The 17,223-nt window shown below is 39.0% G+C and overlaps 1 protein-coding gene across 1 annotated transcript in view; it reads left to right on the forward strand.

Moving 5' to 3' along the window:
- LOC140321608 (uncharacterized) overlaps positions 1–17,223 on the forward strand; it is a 38,116-nt gene that overhangs the window by 17,351 nt on the left and 3,542 nt on the right. The window contains exons 5-6 of the mRNA XM_072398350.1: positions 1,018–1,058; positions 15,127–15,272. Of these exons, the coding sequence (XP_072254451.1) occupies positions 1,018–1,058; positions 15,127–15,156 (71 nt within the window). The 3' untranslated portion in view covers positions 15,157–15,272. The remainder of the gene's footprint in view (positions 1–1,017; positions 1,059–15,126; positions 15,273–17,223) is intronic.

A 17,223-nucleotide genomic window follows, 5' to 3' on the forward strand; every position in this document is an offset into this window, starting at 1 on the left:
ATTGGTAGGAATGTCACCCAACACTGATAGTTGAGAGGTCCAAAGGAACCCACAGCAACCTCTGGAGGAACTGTGGTTGAGAAACACTGGCTTGGATGGAGAGCTTCGATCGTCAGACAGGACTGGGGGTGGAGTAGGAGCTTAGGGGTAATTTTGAAGTTTAAAATGTACCTATTCTTAAACTTTAAGATAAAATCCTGCAAGGATGACCAAGCTCCAGTGTTAGAGAAAAGCTAAAAACATTTCCAAAAAACTCTATGTTTAACATTCTCCAGCATCCAGTCATGTGACCAAAAACCTTTTAGATTTGATGATGTGATCACGTGATCTCTGCAAAATTAAAAGAAGATAACCATTATCTTACCCTTCTACAACAAAGATCATGTCACATAATCCCTACCCTGTTAGTGACATGCGTAGCATTACATAGAAGACATATTTATGGCTATCTGTTTATTCATATGTCCAAATGCAGGTCACATTTTTCAGAGCCGGGATCCATTACCATCTGTTTTGCTGGTGTTTCAATTCCCACAGCCTGACCTGAAGTTCATATATTCCTTTCTATTTCTTATGGATAATTCATAACTAAAAATTTGCTTGTGGGAAAATAAAGAACGTTCCATAAAAGTTGAGTACTGAAGCCATGTGTTTATAATCATACAAAACAAATTACATCATACCATGTTTCTTAAAAACAAGGAACTTCAAGCTGGCCTTTTAGAATACCCCAATATCAGAAATAATTCCGAATTCTAAGGTCATAGATAACCTGCGCACCATTTGATCTAGATATATACATCCTCATGAAAGCAAGCAAATACCCAGGTATTTGCAATTATAGTGTAATCATTGACATTCCAAATCAATATGGACTCCTATTCTTCTTTTCTGTAATATGAAGCCCACATGGACCAATAATGACCATATGTTTTGTAAAATACATAGCACAACATAAATTCTGTGCAGCTGTGTATGTGCATTGAGCTTTTTTTATGTTTTCCTTTGTATTTCCAGTTAAACCAGGATCCTCTACCCATGTGAAGCTAACAGAAGAGGTAATGTATATATATTTTTAAAGGTATTATGGTCAAGTAGAAGACCAACTCATCTTACAAGTTGTTTTTAAAGTTCAGTTCCAGGCTCACCTTAATTTAATTTAATTTTAATGAATGAACCCCCCCATCACAATTCTGCATTCCATGCATTAGAAACTCTATCAACATCATGATCTCTCCTCATTTCCCAAGTAATGGACTACAAGCATTATAAAGCCCTCTCCTCTAGATCTGCACCAGGCCACCATTTTTTTCCACTTTGCAACCTGAAATGTCACTCATCCTAAACATGTCATTGCATTACCATATAATCATGGAAACCTGAATTCCAGTGCACAAATGTGGCTTCTGTTCAGATGCTCCCATAGTCTAAAATGAGGAAAGGACCAAAAGATTGAAAACCAATTAATGAAAAGAAAGGGCCAGCTTACTTCCTATTAGTCTAGAGACAAAATTTGTACACCTTGAGATAAAAGAATGGGAACGCTCTTTTAAACTTTTTAATAATTTTTGGATTTTGTGGAATTACTAAGAGACTTTTTCATGCGACATATTTTTTTTTTTAATATAACAATGAATGTAATATTTTCAAAGGCCAAGAGCCAATTGAAAAAGCAAGGTACATTATATTCATAGACCCTCTGAGTATAGAATAATAGTGTCAAAGAGTCATATGTTTGTGTATTTAGTCAAACAGTTATGTGTTTTATAGTTAACGCTGCTGCCATTGCCCAGGGTTTTGCCATATTGTGCAAGCATTGCAGCAAACGTGTAATGCTATCATGTCAACTTAGACCAAAATCCCTGAGGAATAATTTCGGCACTTTGTTGAGTCTATAACAGCAGTTCCAAATGTTAAAGGGGTTTGACTCGGTACTAACATGGTGTGCTTAATAAAGAGGCTGATGAGTATATGTGAGTGGACACCCCTGTTGATAATGACATGGCCACAAGTGGATAGGATTCCAAAGTGTTGGTTAAAAAAGATATTTAAGTAACACTTCTATGATCATTGCTCACGTTCAATCAGTTCAAACCATAATTGGCCAGTCTATGGTAGTGTTTCGCAATCTTTTTAACATGGGAGAACTCCTTGAGATAACTTTTAGATTATCAGGGAACCCCAGGTATTATTACTATATCCACAGCTCACCCTACATTGTTGACCAGTGGGAACGCTGCCACCCTTACGAATAGACAAAAAGATCATTGGTGTCAGTTAAAGTGACCTGAGAGTCACAAACAGCTCATTATTCAAGGAACCCTCAGCAACCTCAAAGGAAGTCTGATTGAGAAGACTGGTCTATGCTGTATTAGATCTCCAAGGGCTAAAGGCATTAATGTTACCATGTCGTAGTCTGATCATTTTGAAGACAAAACCAATGCGGCTGCAGACTTATAACATCTTCTCAGTCTAGTCAAAGTCCTCTAGGAGTTTGTTTTAAGGATATATATAGTGATTTTTTTGAAAAGCATTGCTGTATCCAGCCAGACATGTGAAGTTACTGAAAGATCTACTTTTTTTTATATTTTGTATTGTTACTTGGATATTCTGCTGGAGAGACCTCTGCATCCAAGTTTTGAGGTGTGCACACCTAATTTAGAATTTATTGGAAGGTCCCACTCTCCCTGTTGGATTTTTAATGTTATAAGGACTGAGGGAGACAGGGAATGTCTGGAAACAACCCCAGTGGCATAAGATACCAAGGTAGGTGGTAGCAATTATGAGAATTTAGGATAAGAATCACGAGACGCATAAGAAACTGGTGAGTGACTCAGACCCTAACTATTATATATTTTTTTGTTGGAAGGATATGACATGCTTATATGCAGACCATGTCAAATGACCATCATAAAGTATGTCTAGACTAGTTTGTTATAAAGAAAAAACCCAATGGACTTCTTCATTCACCATCAGACGTGGCTGGAGTATTACACATTTTCTGCTTTTACCAATCAATGTTAGACTCAGCTTTGTACCTTTCACTAATATGTTGCATCAAATTAGCTGTATTGCCAGTCCTGCACAGGAACCCTAATACACAATTGTCTTCTGAAGCTGCCCTGGTGGCACGTCACCCTTTGTGTTATTTATGAAACTGAAGGAAATGTTCAAACTTTTGCAATGAGAATGAAAGAATGTAATGTAAAATATACAGAAAACATGATTTTAAAAGTACACCTATTAAACATTAAAAAGTTAAACATGTGTTTTTAATCCAATATACATTAATAGTGATTATACCAAATACCAGGGTGATGTTGAAAACGTGTAGTGTTGCTGAAAGTCTACAGTGAATATAAACTGTTTATTATCAAGGTGGATGAATGTGATTTATTGTTTTTTTATTCTAATTGGCAGCTGCAGGTTACAAATCTGTCCCCGGGAAGCAGAAGGATATCTTCTAATCGCCAGGGTCACCTGGGCACTCAAAGCCCATAGATGCAAAACTAATTTCATCAGCCATAATGTTGGAAAGTGCTGCTCAAACACTAAGCCAGCAAAGCATTGATAAGTTTTTATTGAATTATGGGAGCAAAGTGTTACCAAAAAATGGCAAATTCATACAGAAAAACTTCTACTGGATGTGATTAGCTATTGCAAACTATAACATGACATATATGGATAACAGTTCTGAGATGTCTTCTCAGATGACTCAGATAGTATTACGTACCTGGTAGATGCTACGTAAGATGTGGGAAGCCTCCCTTGTCTTTTTTGCCCAGGTGAATCTGGAAATAGAGACAGATGCACAATGGCACCAGAGGAGCACAAGTGCAGTTGAATAAGTGCTGCCACAGGTACCCAGGGTCGACAACTTGTTAGGAGACAGAAGCACAGGAATAAGTTTAGGTAGCAACTTGTTGACTTGCAAGGTACAGGAGGGTAAACAGGAACAAGGACAGGCCACAGGCCGAGGTCAGTAACTTGCTGGCAGGTAAAGCACAAAGAAATATGCAGGAGCATGGTTAAGTAATAGGTCAAGGTCAGATAAGGAAGTTGGAATTCAATTGACAGTACCAAAGATAATTCAAGAAACAGATGAAACGCCAAATCCAGGTCCTGATGAGCAATCCAAGTTGCAAGCACATGATAGGCTGAAGAACAACTAGCACTCAACAATGGAGGAGTTATATGGAGCACTTTAAGTTGCCCACTTAGTGTCAGTGCGGCCAGCGAGTGTGTGCATGTGCTTGAATGGCATGTGTAAGGGTGCACACATGTATGACGAACCTTTGCTTTCTAATGCACACTCTGATTTTCCATGCCCGGCCAAATAAACTTACACCCATTATATTTTTTTTGCAAAAATGCTGCCCCCCCATCGACTCTCCTTATTAATCAGATTACATAATAAATGTTTTACTCCTCCCCACCCAAAGCAATAGATTTGACATGGATAAAATGTAGTTTCCCATTCCTGGCCTTCTGAAAATTCCAATTAGAGCAGTGTTTCCCTACCTTTTTACCAGGAGGAACCGTCTTAAAGAAACCCCTTTTTTTAATTACTATACCCACAGCTCAGAGTACATTAGTGTGGTGGTCAGTAGGAAGAATTCCTCTTACATTGCTGGCCATTGGGAAGAATGTCACCCTTACAGATAGCCAAAAAAGATCATTGGTGTCTGTGGTAACTGACGTGAGAGTCACAAATAGCTCATTGCTCAAGGAACCTCTAGCAATCCCTGGAAGAACCCTGCTTGAGAAATACTGACTCAAATGTTAAAATAAAAAAATACAAATCTCCATGAAATTCCCACAAAAGTGTAAATAAATAAATACCTACATTGTTATCATTATACATCTGCAGCTTTTTCAATTAATTTTCAGTAATAGGGTACTAATCCTGTCTGATCCCCTAAGTCATTATTCCATAAAATGTGGGTCAGAACCAAATTGAGCTAAAAACCTGTATGAAAGGGTCCATGGGACATGTGTGGGATAGCTGGTTTGTGTAAGCACACAATCAGTGGTCATGGATATCACAAATTTTATTTATCTATGTTTAAATCATGCACAAGCATGATTTGAAACAGTTGCTGCCATGAACTGAAATGTAATGGGTGGACCAAAGTAGATAATATGACACTTAAAGATCACAAACATTTCCACTCGAAACCCAGAGAGGGGACAAGTGAGGGGCAGAATGCAGAAGCCTATTACGGCCTATATATATATATATATATATATATATATATAGTGTATCTGGTACACCGAGGAACAGAAGAGAACCTCTGTACAGGGTTTGCAGTACCGTTCTGATGGAAACCTTTGTCAGCTCACCCACTCAGCTCACCTGACAGCCCACGACACGTTTCCAGTGGTTGGGGTTTCTGGGCTGCTGAAATATAGAAGTGCTAAGCTTCTGCTGAACAACATTAGAATAAACCCGCCATACTGAAAGAAAGTTCATTTTGTTATTTAGGTAAATAAAGTCTATGCTGCTGAATGACCAAAATTAACAAGTTCTGAAAAATTTTGTAGTGGAATAAATTTCACGCCAATGACTGTCCATCCTTAAAGCAGACCTACCACCAATTTTTTACCCTTTTATATAAAGTAAAATATTGTTTTTTCCTTAACATTTTATTTTTTATATTGAAAGGGAGGTCCCTTTGAATGGGAAGCCTGCATCTCCTGTGATATCTATCCATGTATCCCAGGAGGCTTCCGACTGCTCCTTCTGTGCATGCCCAATCTCAGACATGAGCAGAAGGGGCTTTCTCCTCAATTAAAGAAGGAAGCGTTACCAATCTTGCACCAGTGCAGTGTGTGATCAGGTGAGGTAAGCAGAAGCAGGAGAAAGATGGATGAAGATTGGAGCACCTGCTTGTTCTTCCATGCTGGAAAGAAACGAGAGTCCACGATGGTGAGGGTTTGGATGGTAGGTGATTGTAGAGGGAGTGAGGGCTCTGTGAGAGTTAATTGAGGTAAATTTTTTTTTTATTAAAGTTCCGCTTTAATTATAAGCATATGGTTATCCCTTGTAAGAAAATATAAACTAAATGAGCTGGGACACACATAGCTGGCCAAGGAACACCTAGAACTTCCGGGAAAACAAGGAACAGTTTTGGAACTCCAAATTAGTCCCTGTACACAAGTTGGTTCCTAGTTTGTAACAATACCAGGAGATACACAGTTACACACAATACTTACATTAAGCTTGGAAATATCAGGCTGTAAGCTTGGCAGCGTTTCCTGTAACTCCGTTGGTAATGTACATAGTGGGCAGAAGATGCCATTAGTGTACATTGAACAAGCTAATCAAACTTGCTCAGACAAAAGAACTGAACCAAATATTGTCTGTTTAAGGCCAAATCCAAATAGCAACACTGTATGTATGAATAAAGGACTTGGAATATTTAAGTTCAGTATCACATTTTATATAAATTAATAAAGCATGTCAAGGCTAAAAGAGGATTTTCCATTAATCTCTTAAAAAACAGGAAAAGGTACAGCCCACCATAAGGTCCATGTTTAGCTTTCATTCTCCTACAGCTTTCTTATCCCCTATCTCTACCACTCCGCCATCTTCATATCCCCCTCTGGCTTTCAGTTCATTCATTTCTTTCCCAAGCCACCATGATGACACCCACACATATCCCACGTATAGGAGTCAAGCGTTGTACCTGAAAAATACTTTTTTTTGTATGTGATTTGTCTATACTGTGCCAATGCTCTTGTCCAGTGGAAAATGTTGGAATGCTTCCGGATGGTGTCAGAGGTCCCTTGCCTGCCCCAAGGGATGAAAAATGTTTACAAAATTGGGGGTGCAATATGTGGATCAGTGAAGAAAATTATTTTTTCTTTCCTCCTGGGATGAATTGTTCTAACTCAGAGTTTCTCAACCTTTTTAACATGGGGGGAACCTTTTAAATAACTTTTAGGTCCTTAGAGAACCCCAGCTGTTTTTCCCATATCCACAACTCACAGTGCATTAGTGTGGTGGTCTTTGGGAAGAATCCTTACATTGCTGGCTATTGGGAAGGCTGCCACTCTTACAGATATGGTCAAGGAACCTCTAGCAACCCGATGGTTTCACTGAACCCTGGTTAAGAAACTCTGATCTAGGTGATCCTGTAAAGCTACATAAACACACCAGATAATTTTAGCCCAAAATAAATGGTTGCGCTCTTCCCGGGTCCACATCTCACTCATGTACAGTAGTCTCCTGACATTGTTCATCAATCCATCACAGATTTTAATTTTACCTGTTCAAAGGAAGAGAAAGAATTTTTAGAAAAGGTATGTTTATTTGTCATGTAAAAAAGCCCCACAAAAACAACAACCAACACGTTTTGCAAGTCTCACTTTATCAGGGCTTTTAGTGGCAGGAATTGTAAAAATAAAATATATTCCAGAACATCAGAATTGTAAAAATCTAAGAACCGGAGGCCATGTACAGTCCATCAACTGGCAAGCAAACAGAGATCATTCGTCAATAAATGTATTTATGTAAAATATGATGCAGAATTAATATTTCCCATGATTCCATGCAATCGCACATGTTTTAGCCTTTTTTTCATACTTGCATATGTTACCTTTTGCTGATACATTAAAACCATAACTTTCATTGCTTTATAATAAAAGTCTACTAGACATTATACACTTTCCCCAGTTTAGCAGCAGAAAGAAAAATAGCTGTAGCTGTGTCTTCACATTCAGGGATGAGTGGCCCGCAAGTGGACGGGAGAAAAACCTAGTGGGCCACGGTCATATGACACCAATTTTTTTATATGCTCACTGGTTGGCTCCTGACGTACCCCCCACTTACTTACAAAACCACTGTGCCAAGGAAGTTATGTGCATCCTTGGGCCCTATTTCTCACACCCCCAGGTTTCCAGTCTGACCCTGGTCACACTGTATAATTATTTCCTGTAAAAAGGAAACTTTTAAGCTAAACTCTTACTATAAAATGTACTGTCTGTCTATCAGCTGTAATTCACGTGTAACTTCTCAGGGGAAGCTGAGCCGATGTTATAATTAATACTGTTTTCACCACAGAACAGGATGCACATACAAGAAAGCAGACCTGGCAGCAGATACGACATCGCCTTCCTTCCTGGTAGCACGTGTGAATTCACACACAGGAAATACCCCTCAACTGTACCATCGCAAACACTTCTGCAGTGAAATTGCAAAAAACAATGGGATGCTTTAATCTTTGTTCTCAGATTTATTTATTTAAAATTTTATAAAGTCTCACAAATCCATAAAAGGAATTTTCAGTGAAACGAGGATTTTTTATTAGGCTATATAAATACATTGTCGGTTGTTGTAGGGTGACAATGCTCACCATGCTGTATCTATAGAGGAACTGCTTTGCGATCTCAGGCTGGAAATACAGAAAACCCCCTCCTCCCTTGTATTATCAATTGCATGGAGGGAGGTGTTGTGATTAGTGTTGGTTGAATATCTCACTATTCGGGTGTTCGGGTGATCGAATGCCGAATTCGAACACCATTGAAGTCAATAGTGGGAGAATTTGGGTTATTTTTAGGGACTATTAAGGGCTGCAGGAGCAATCAGATTGCTCTTGAAGCCCTTTACTAGTTGTATGTGTTCTTGGTTAGAGTTTCTCAATCCAAGAACACAGGGAGTCTTGTGTTCTTGGATAGAGAAACTCTATCCAGGATCACATACTACCGGACTGCAACAGCGATCCTGATTGCTAGTTTCTAGTTGCTAGTTTGCTAGTTGCTAGTTGTATGTGTACTTGTATAGAATTTCTCTATCCCAGAACACGGGGCACTAGATGTGATGAATGGGGAAATTTGTCCCCTATCAACCTCTAGTGCCTGGGGATCACCTGCAGTCACAGCTGTGACTGCAAAGTTCCCACGGTCATGACAATTCACCTTGCTAAGTGAACAGCTCTACATTTCTTTAATAAATGAATCATAATAAATCACACAATGAAGAAATAACAGCCCCACTGATAGCAGAAAGCAATGGTAGAGGGTTATAAAATGAGCAGATGATTCGCGGCAGTGCTACCCAATGCCCCCTTTATCTCAGCAGCAGAATTTTCATTGAGTGCCAATGTTTTTGAGTTTTTGTAGAACCAAACCGAATCACCTGACCAATATTCTGGTCAAATTTGCTTTTAATCCAAATCCAAATGGAATACTAGTGGAAAGTCCTGGTCCCTGTACTTAAAATAAAGTCATCAATGTCATCTCTTATGTTTCTATTCTGGTATTTTGAGCAAGGCTTTCCCTTCATTCGGTTACTGCACTTTGATCTATAAGTTTTGTTTCTGTATAATCTTAAAATCAAACAGAAATAAAATTATTGTTAAATAATGTCACAGGAAAAACTGTCAGCAAATGGAATATTTTTGCAAAATAAAAACCACGCACCTTTCCTGTGACCTGATTGGAGAGATAAACCGTCTGCTCCTTCATTTCACTTTTCACTTCTTCAGATTGGCAGAATGTCATTCCGTGAACACCGAGCCACATCAAAGCTTGACACTGGGTCAAATTGTGTGCCTTTACAGGCCAGAAACAGGTGTCTAAAAAGTGAGCGCCGGGTGTGCTGGGTTGTATGTGGGTGCCAATTTGTTTTTCTATTTCTAGGGATAGCCCCTTCCACATATAAGCCCACACATAGATGAACCTTTGCCCCCTACTTACAGGATAATAACTGCAGTGAGTGGCCCTCTATAACCCATATGTGATACAATACCATCTTTAAAAATGTATTTCCAGACTTTATTTTAGGTTTTGGTTAAAGTAGAACAAGAGCAGCCAGAGAAGCGGTAAATTGGACTTTAAAAGAACAAAAATAAATGTATCTACTGTATGCCAATCCCTTCTAAATTCTTAGTTCTAGAAGAGTTCAAATACTAGCCAAATCTTTCCAAAAGTAAAATAAATAATAAGCCTAATCTCAGTTTTGACTAAATATTAAATATGCATCCAGCGGCTGTTATTAATATAGTAGTCCTGGCTGCTGTGCCCAATTTCCAGCGCCTGCCTATACCTGGGTGCCACCTGCCCTGAGCTACAGCTTATCCTAACCTCATCTTTGCTCTACCATTTGGTACTCTGCTATTGTTAAAAGTCAATTCCAACAGACACCAAAAATAAATATGCATCTTCCATCTGTTTTTAGAATAGTAGTCAAAGCCACTATACCCAATCTCCAGTGCTGTCCCTTGTAGACTTCACCTACTCTTCCCTCAATTTCCAGCTCTAGTCTATCCGATCCCATCTCTGCTCCACCATTAGGTATTGTGCTATGGTGCTGCCTGCAAAACTCTGATGGCAATGTTTAGAAAATCCCCTAGCACTGTCTGCCTCATCTTCACCATCAGAAGGGAAGATCAGACATGCTAAGGCTGGACTCCCAGTTTTTTGGGATTGGTTGTTTTTGCAGGATTAGACCTGGTTGCAGTATGATTGGGCTAATATATGTTGCAAGATCAGACTTGTACTCCAAGTTAGGGATGAGCAAGCAAAATTTTAAAATGAGATCTCACAGAGAATGGGGCCGTTCTCGCCTACTGAACATGTAAGCTAGAACGGCCTTCGAGATCAAATTTTTGGGGACCTGCAAGAGCAATCAGGGGAGCAGAGCTGACAGCTTCGCTCCCCTGATTACTCTTGCAGCCCTGTAGTATGTGTTCTTGGATAGAGATTCTCTATCCAAAAAGGCAGAAGTCCCACAGCTGTGCTCATCATGAATGAATGCAGCTGTGGGAATCATCCGGCTGCATTCATTAATGAGCACAGCCACGGGACTCACGCTGACAGCCACTCATACAGCCTTCATACAGCCACGGTACTCCACCTGTAATGATTTCCTCGATCTTCCGATGGGTCTGCAAAATCGGTATGGCGAAATTTTGCTGACCCGTGGGAAGTTCCAGGAAATTTTTCCGAGAATGTCAGAGGCATTCTCATTCATCCCTACTCCAAGTGTCATGGCCCAGACCTATATTTCTATGACAATGAACTGGTAACTGTTGCAAGCTTATACCTGGAATCCCAGTATCATGAGACAGGTATTTGTTGCAGAGTTAGATTTGGTCTCTTAAAATAATGGGGCTGGAAGTTGTTGCGGAGTCATACCTGGACACCCACTATGATGAGGGTAGTTGTTTTTTCAGGGTTAGACCTGCGCTCCCTGTATCATAGGACTATTTGCTGCTGCAGTGTCAGATCTGGACTTCCAGTATCATGGGACTGGTAGTTGTTGCTTGATAATATCTGGACACCTAGTACCATGGAACTGGCACGTGTTGCAGAGTTAAACCAGGACCCTTAATATCATGGGGCTGGTAACTGTTACTACTTATGCTACAGTCTAGTGATCATTCAAAGGAAAATAATCCAGGTTCAAGTTACAATTAGGGCATGTTTGTATATTGCATATTTATAACATTTGGTTAATGAGTCACAAATTAGTGGCCCCTGCTGATCATTCACTAATGTCACTGAGTTGAAGTCACCAGCTATTTATTACCTTCTTATATAATGACCTTTCTGTTTATGGTATTTTACAGCTGTAAAAATAGTTCCTTTACTTTGCTAGGTTTATTGTAACATAATTAATATTAACACTTTGCTCTGGGAATTTAAAAATGGGTTACCTTATTGTTGCAATAAATGTAGTTCATTGGTATTGTAGCACCATTCCCCAAAACACTAAGGGTTGCCGTTGCCAGAGGAGAAAAGAAAGGTCCCAATACGTTATTGGATCAACAATGACTTTTTTTTTTACTGAGACTTATAAAGGTGGCACCAGGTATAGTGCTACTATACCAGGGTGAGGGGGTGCTCCTTAGAAACGTTTTGACCTTTTATAGCTATGGCATTTGAACAATGTTTTAGGGGTTCTAGCTTTCCTTGTTGAGTGATTGGTCATCTTCTCCTGTCACCAAGTAGGATTACTTAGCATAGTGCAGATGAGGACCAATCATTAGTGACAGGGGTTTCCCCTGCACCCAATAATAGGAACTGGCAGCCATTGAGGCAGGGGGTTTAAGAGGATTAGGGGAGTTAGAAGGTAGGAATTTCCCAATTTACTATGGGATACCTGTGAATATGTTGGAACAGATGACCAAGGGGCCCCTGACCCGGCTCATCCGGGGGACCATATTTTGGACTACCCTAGGGGAGCAAGTGAAGCCTCCCACAGTCTTGGACATTTCATGCTAAGTAACGAGACCTCCACCAGAGGATCTTATAGAGACAGGAGCCCAAGATTACTTTGTGATTCAGGGCCAGGGCTACCCACCCCAGTAGGTAGTAGGGATCCATTACTGAGGACAAAAAAGGAATAAGTTTTGGACTGCACGTCATATTGTTCATTTATCCTCCAGTTGGTAGAATGCGATTTGGATATTCTGCAACTTATTACTGCTTATGGTGTTATTCAATATACCCCTAGACTCCCCTAGATTATTTCTGTCCCACTTTGAGACAGAGGTGAGTCCAGTCCTACGCTGGACTTTTACTTTGAAAAGTTATACATAAAGTTAGAGGTTCTCTTTAAAATAGCACTGCTATGGTTTTTGCTATGTATATAGTTACATAATATGCATCTTTGTTATGTATTATGTATCTACCTATGTAATAACATTAGAACAAGAGGAAGAATATATTCTTTGTATGTTGCTGACATTTCATATCATGTGATATTGTAACTTTTCCTTCCTCAATGCACACCTTAAATGGGTTAGAAAAAAAAGGAAGAAGTTATTTAGAGGGAAATTATTCTTCATTCTGCTACAAATTCTCTGAAATATAATCTGCACGGTGCAATCCTTTGTTCTCTGGCTTCCTGTTTGTGCCACCTCTTTTATAGCGAGAGTATCAATGATGTAATATTCATCCGTTGGGTGATTTGCCTAAAAATATCAATAGGAGAAACTCTATAGCAGTATTTGTATGTTTGGTTTACAGGCGGTCAGAGTGTTCAGGGGGTGGTTGAGAGGCAAAATGTAGATAGGCAAATTAGAAACTTCCTGGCTTTGAACCCAACTAAAACATCTCTGGTAACGGCTACATTATTTCCAGCAGAAGGTGGAAACTGCATCAAGTTATTCATAATTGCAACAGTCATTTAAATAACTATTCCATGGGTACTTAAAAGCAGATCTAAAGGTAAAGTTTCAGGAAAAAAAAAAAAAATAAAAACAACAGTGTATGTACTGTATGTGTATGTAGAGATAAAAATCCAAAAATATTTTTAGACTCAAGTATAAACCTAAGGCACAAACTGCAGCTGTCACAGGTAACATTCATGAATAAAAAGGTCAAAAAATGCCTACAGCTATAAAGGTTAGTAAGGGATTGTTTATGCACATACAAATGGCATTGGCTAGGACCATCTAACCTGCTTCAAGGTTGGTACAGCTATTTTTCCTGGTTGGGCACATGTGCTTGACCACATGGTGCTTTGGATTGTCAACTGTAAAACTGGGGACCTGAAATCCTCAAGGTAAAAAACATACCAGCATAGTAAGAACATTTTTGGGAGCTCCAGCATTCTGCAATGGACAATATGAGAAGTTTGTCAAATATATATTATTAGAATGGTAAAAAAAAAAACTAAATGTATTTCTATTTAGGGGAATTTAAGAAAAGATCAATATTGCTTTCTGGAAAGGATGTTCGAGTGAGTTATATCTGAACACAGAGATATTTAATTATTTATGCCTAAATGATGCTCTTGTCATTCATTCAGCTAGAGAAGTCCTCAGCTGCCCACCTGCGTGATTGGCTGAAAGAATCAAAACAATGATGACAGACTTCAAGTCATAATTATTTAGATTCATTCAGCCAATCATGCTAGAGGACAGCTGAGGAGCTTTGTCCAGTCAGATTCAGCTCATATCTGTGCGGAGAGAGGATCAACTAGCACACAATATAAGGTGTCAGTGCTGGAATGATTCAGGGTGAGACATTACACATCACTGGTCCCTTTAAAGAGGAGTATTAGTTGAGAAATACAATCTCGATTTTTTCTTCTCTTGTGCTGTGTCTGTTTTCAACTTTTCTGGTGATGGGTAAGTCTACAATACACCCATATGCTCATTCCCCGGGGTGAGAGGACAGATTTATTGGTCTCTCCTATATAGAATTCCAGATTCCAAATAAACTCCCTACCAAAATATCCCCACAATGCAGGAGTTACGCTTTGAGGTTAAGGCCCTCTCTCCCAATGATGGCCTTTGCCACTGGGGCAAGTGGGGGTCTGGTTTTTACCAAAAAAAGGGGGTAGATGCTTTTTTGTCCCATTCCTTCTTTGGCAAGCCATATTCCAGAGGAAATTTTATGGAAGGCCACAAGGGACACACACGCTTGCTGCCCCATTTCCTATCTAGGAAGGTCCCAAGACTATTTTAAGGGTTTGATTTCAGAAACAAGTAAGGACCCTAGGCTGTTTTTTGTAAAATGCTTTACAATCCTTTAAAACACCTAAAGGCACTGACACAGACAATGCTTCTAGAGTGAATCCAAGTGTTTAAGAATTTTTGATGGTGGAATTTATTGAGCAAAACAAAAATGAAAAATTTGGCAATGGGGAAAAATTAATCTCACAGAGAAAATGTGAAGAAAAGTGAAGAAAAAAAAAGAATTATAGTTGACATAAGGAAAGACAGATGATAAAATTGACCCCTCATTGACCTCTGTAGGTGCAGTCATGGTGGGGAAATTCATTTTTAATGTCCAGAGCAGTGAAGCTCTAAGATGAAAAGTTTGGAAGGTTGCCAAGTCATAGCTGAAAGAATACAAAATCTCCTTGCTTTTCTGTTCTATAAATAATTCTTCTAATGACACATAAGCTAATAAAAGGAAATTAAAGTCTACCCGCCCAGAAGTGTGAAATACTTGCAATGACTGCAGAGCCACAAAGCTCTGACATATGAGGACATGGTGTCATAGAAATATAGAAATACTTTTTTTTTGCAGACCATTCTGCTTTTAAAAGTTGTAACAGAATGAGTTTAAGGAATTTAACCCTACTGTTGGATCTCAGGGTTTTACCTATTGTGCAATTATACACATTCTGCAGATCGTCCTATTAATTAATTCATTATTCTCTTTCAGGCTGTAGAAGTTTTGTCACTATTGGAATAAAGGATTGCTATTGGAACCACAGAATTTGTTAGGTGGAGAAATGTTTAATACCCACTGTGACTGGGAAAAAGCAATGTGGTGGCATTAATAACTCCAAAACACAAGCCACTAGAATGGTAGGTATGAATGACCATTTTTTTGGGTTCAGCCTTTCTCTTTTTTTTTTTTTATGCAAGTTACATAATAGGCTAGGTTGAAAAAAGGCATAAGTCCATCAAGTTCAACCACCAGGGAAATAAACATATCCCAGATATAAAACCCTATGGACACAGTTGGTCCAGAGGAAGGCAAAAAAAACCCTGGTTCAAGTGACCCATTAAAATCACAACATCAGTGCTGCTCTCTTTATTAATACACCATGTGCAGGAAGCCATGTCTATGGCCATCATCAAAGTCTTTCCTCCTCTAGGTTTAGGTATGCTGATTACTTGTGGTGAAGTTCAGATACTGCAGAGGGGCGCTCTGGACTACAGATGAGCATTGCAGCCTTGAATTAGGAAAATTTCAGACTTTATCATTTACGGCATTGTCAACTTGACTTCCAACTGTTCCTATGAAACCATATGGAAGCCATTGGGAATGATATTAGGCTCATGTTTGCATTTGCATGGTTGTGGCATGGTTCTGGGACATGGCTTCTGGCTGCAACCAGCTAATTCCATTCACTTGAATAGGGTCGCGTTCCAATCGCAGTGAGCTGTAATTGAATACAGTTGTGTCGTGGTTGCATTTTGTGATAAAGGACTGCATATGGCCTGAAATACCTTGCACTGCACCACGAATGCATTCAACCACACAACAAACCAAATGCAGCGCTTGACTCTAAAAACTGCTCCCAGGCGCAAATAAGGGGCTAGTAAGTGTCTAACCGCTCAGTTTTAGACAAAATCTTTAAGCAAGGCTTTAAATATAGTTTTGCTTTTTTCATTTTGAACAGAGAACCGACATCACTGTATCTAGTGTTGCAGCACTGCTGATAGACCTTTTATTATCTGTTCAATGTTCCAAATCTATAGATAATGAAACCTCACATTATATCTTCAGGAAAGAAAGATCTGGTATTTCTTAATTCTTTTAGCATTTTAGTTTAGGTCTGAAGAAATGTGTCAGTGATTATATAAGAAACCTCGTCATTTGCTGGCCCGTACTCCTAAAATACGATGGCATGTTATGCTGTTCCATTGGCTTCAATGCTTTCCAATAAATTGATATGGAACCAGTACATATGTTAGGGGTTCTGACTGCACTCCGGCTTTGGGATCTCCTGGTTTGTAATGGAAATCAGAAACTGCTGGTCAAGTTGTGTTGATAGAAGGAGTTCACCATAAACTCTTCTACCTTTTGTATCCTCCTTTATACCTTAATAGAGTGTAAGCTCTTCTACCTTCTGTATTTCTATCTTATACCATAATAGATTGTAAGCTCTTCTACCTTCTTATCCAAGCAGATAAAAAAAATCTGTATCCTCCATTATAACCTAATAGTTTGTAGCCTCCCTTATATGCTAATATATCAATGCCTCCTGCATCCTACCCAATACCCTAACAGATTGTAAGTTCTTTAACCTTCTGTATTTATTCCCCATACCCTAACAGAGCCTAAGTTTTTTTAACTTTTGTATGTTCTTCTTGTACCCTAAAATATATTAAACTCCCCCACTTTCTGTATACTCCCTTATACCAAATAGATTATCAGCTTTTCTGCCTTCATATTCACCCTAATAAAGAAATAGATTGTAAGCTCTTCTTCTTTCTGTATCCTCCAATATACCCCAATAGAGTGTAAGCTCTTCAGCTTTCTGTATCCTCCATTATACCCTTATAGATTGTAAGCTCTTCTGCTTTCTGTATCCTCCATTATACCGTAATAGAGTGTGAGCTCTTCTACTTTCTGTATCCTCCATTATACCCTAATAGAGTGTAAGCTCTTCTGCTTCTGTATCCCCCATTATACTCTAACAGAGTGTAAGCTCCCTTCTATTTTTCTATTTTATACAATAGACTGTCTTTCACATTGTATTTCACTTTCTTCTTCCTAGCAGACTGAACATTCTTCCACTTTCTGTAT

This window comes from Pyxicephalus adspersus, chromosome 1, assembly GCF_032062135.1.
Source record: "Pyxicephalus adspersus chromosome 1, UCB_Pads_2.0, whole genome shotgun sequence".
Classification (NCBI taxonomy): Eukaryota; Metazoa; Chordata; class Amphibia; order Anura; family Pyxicephalidae; genus Pyxicephalus; species Pyxicephalus adspersus.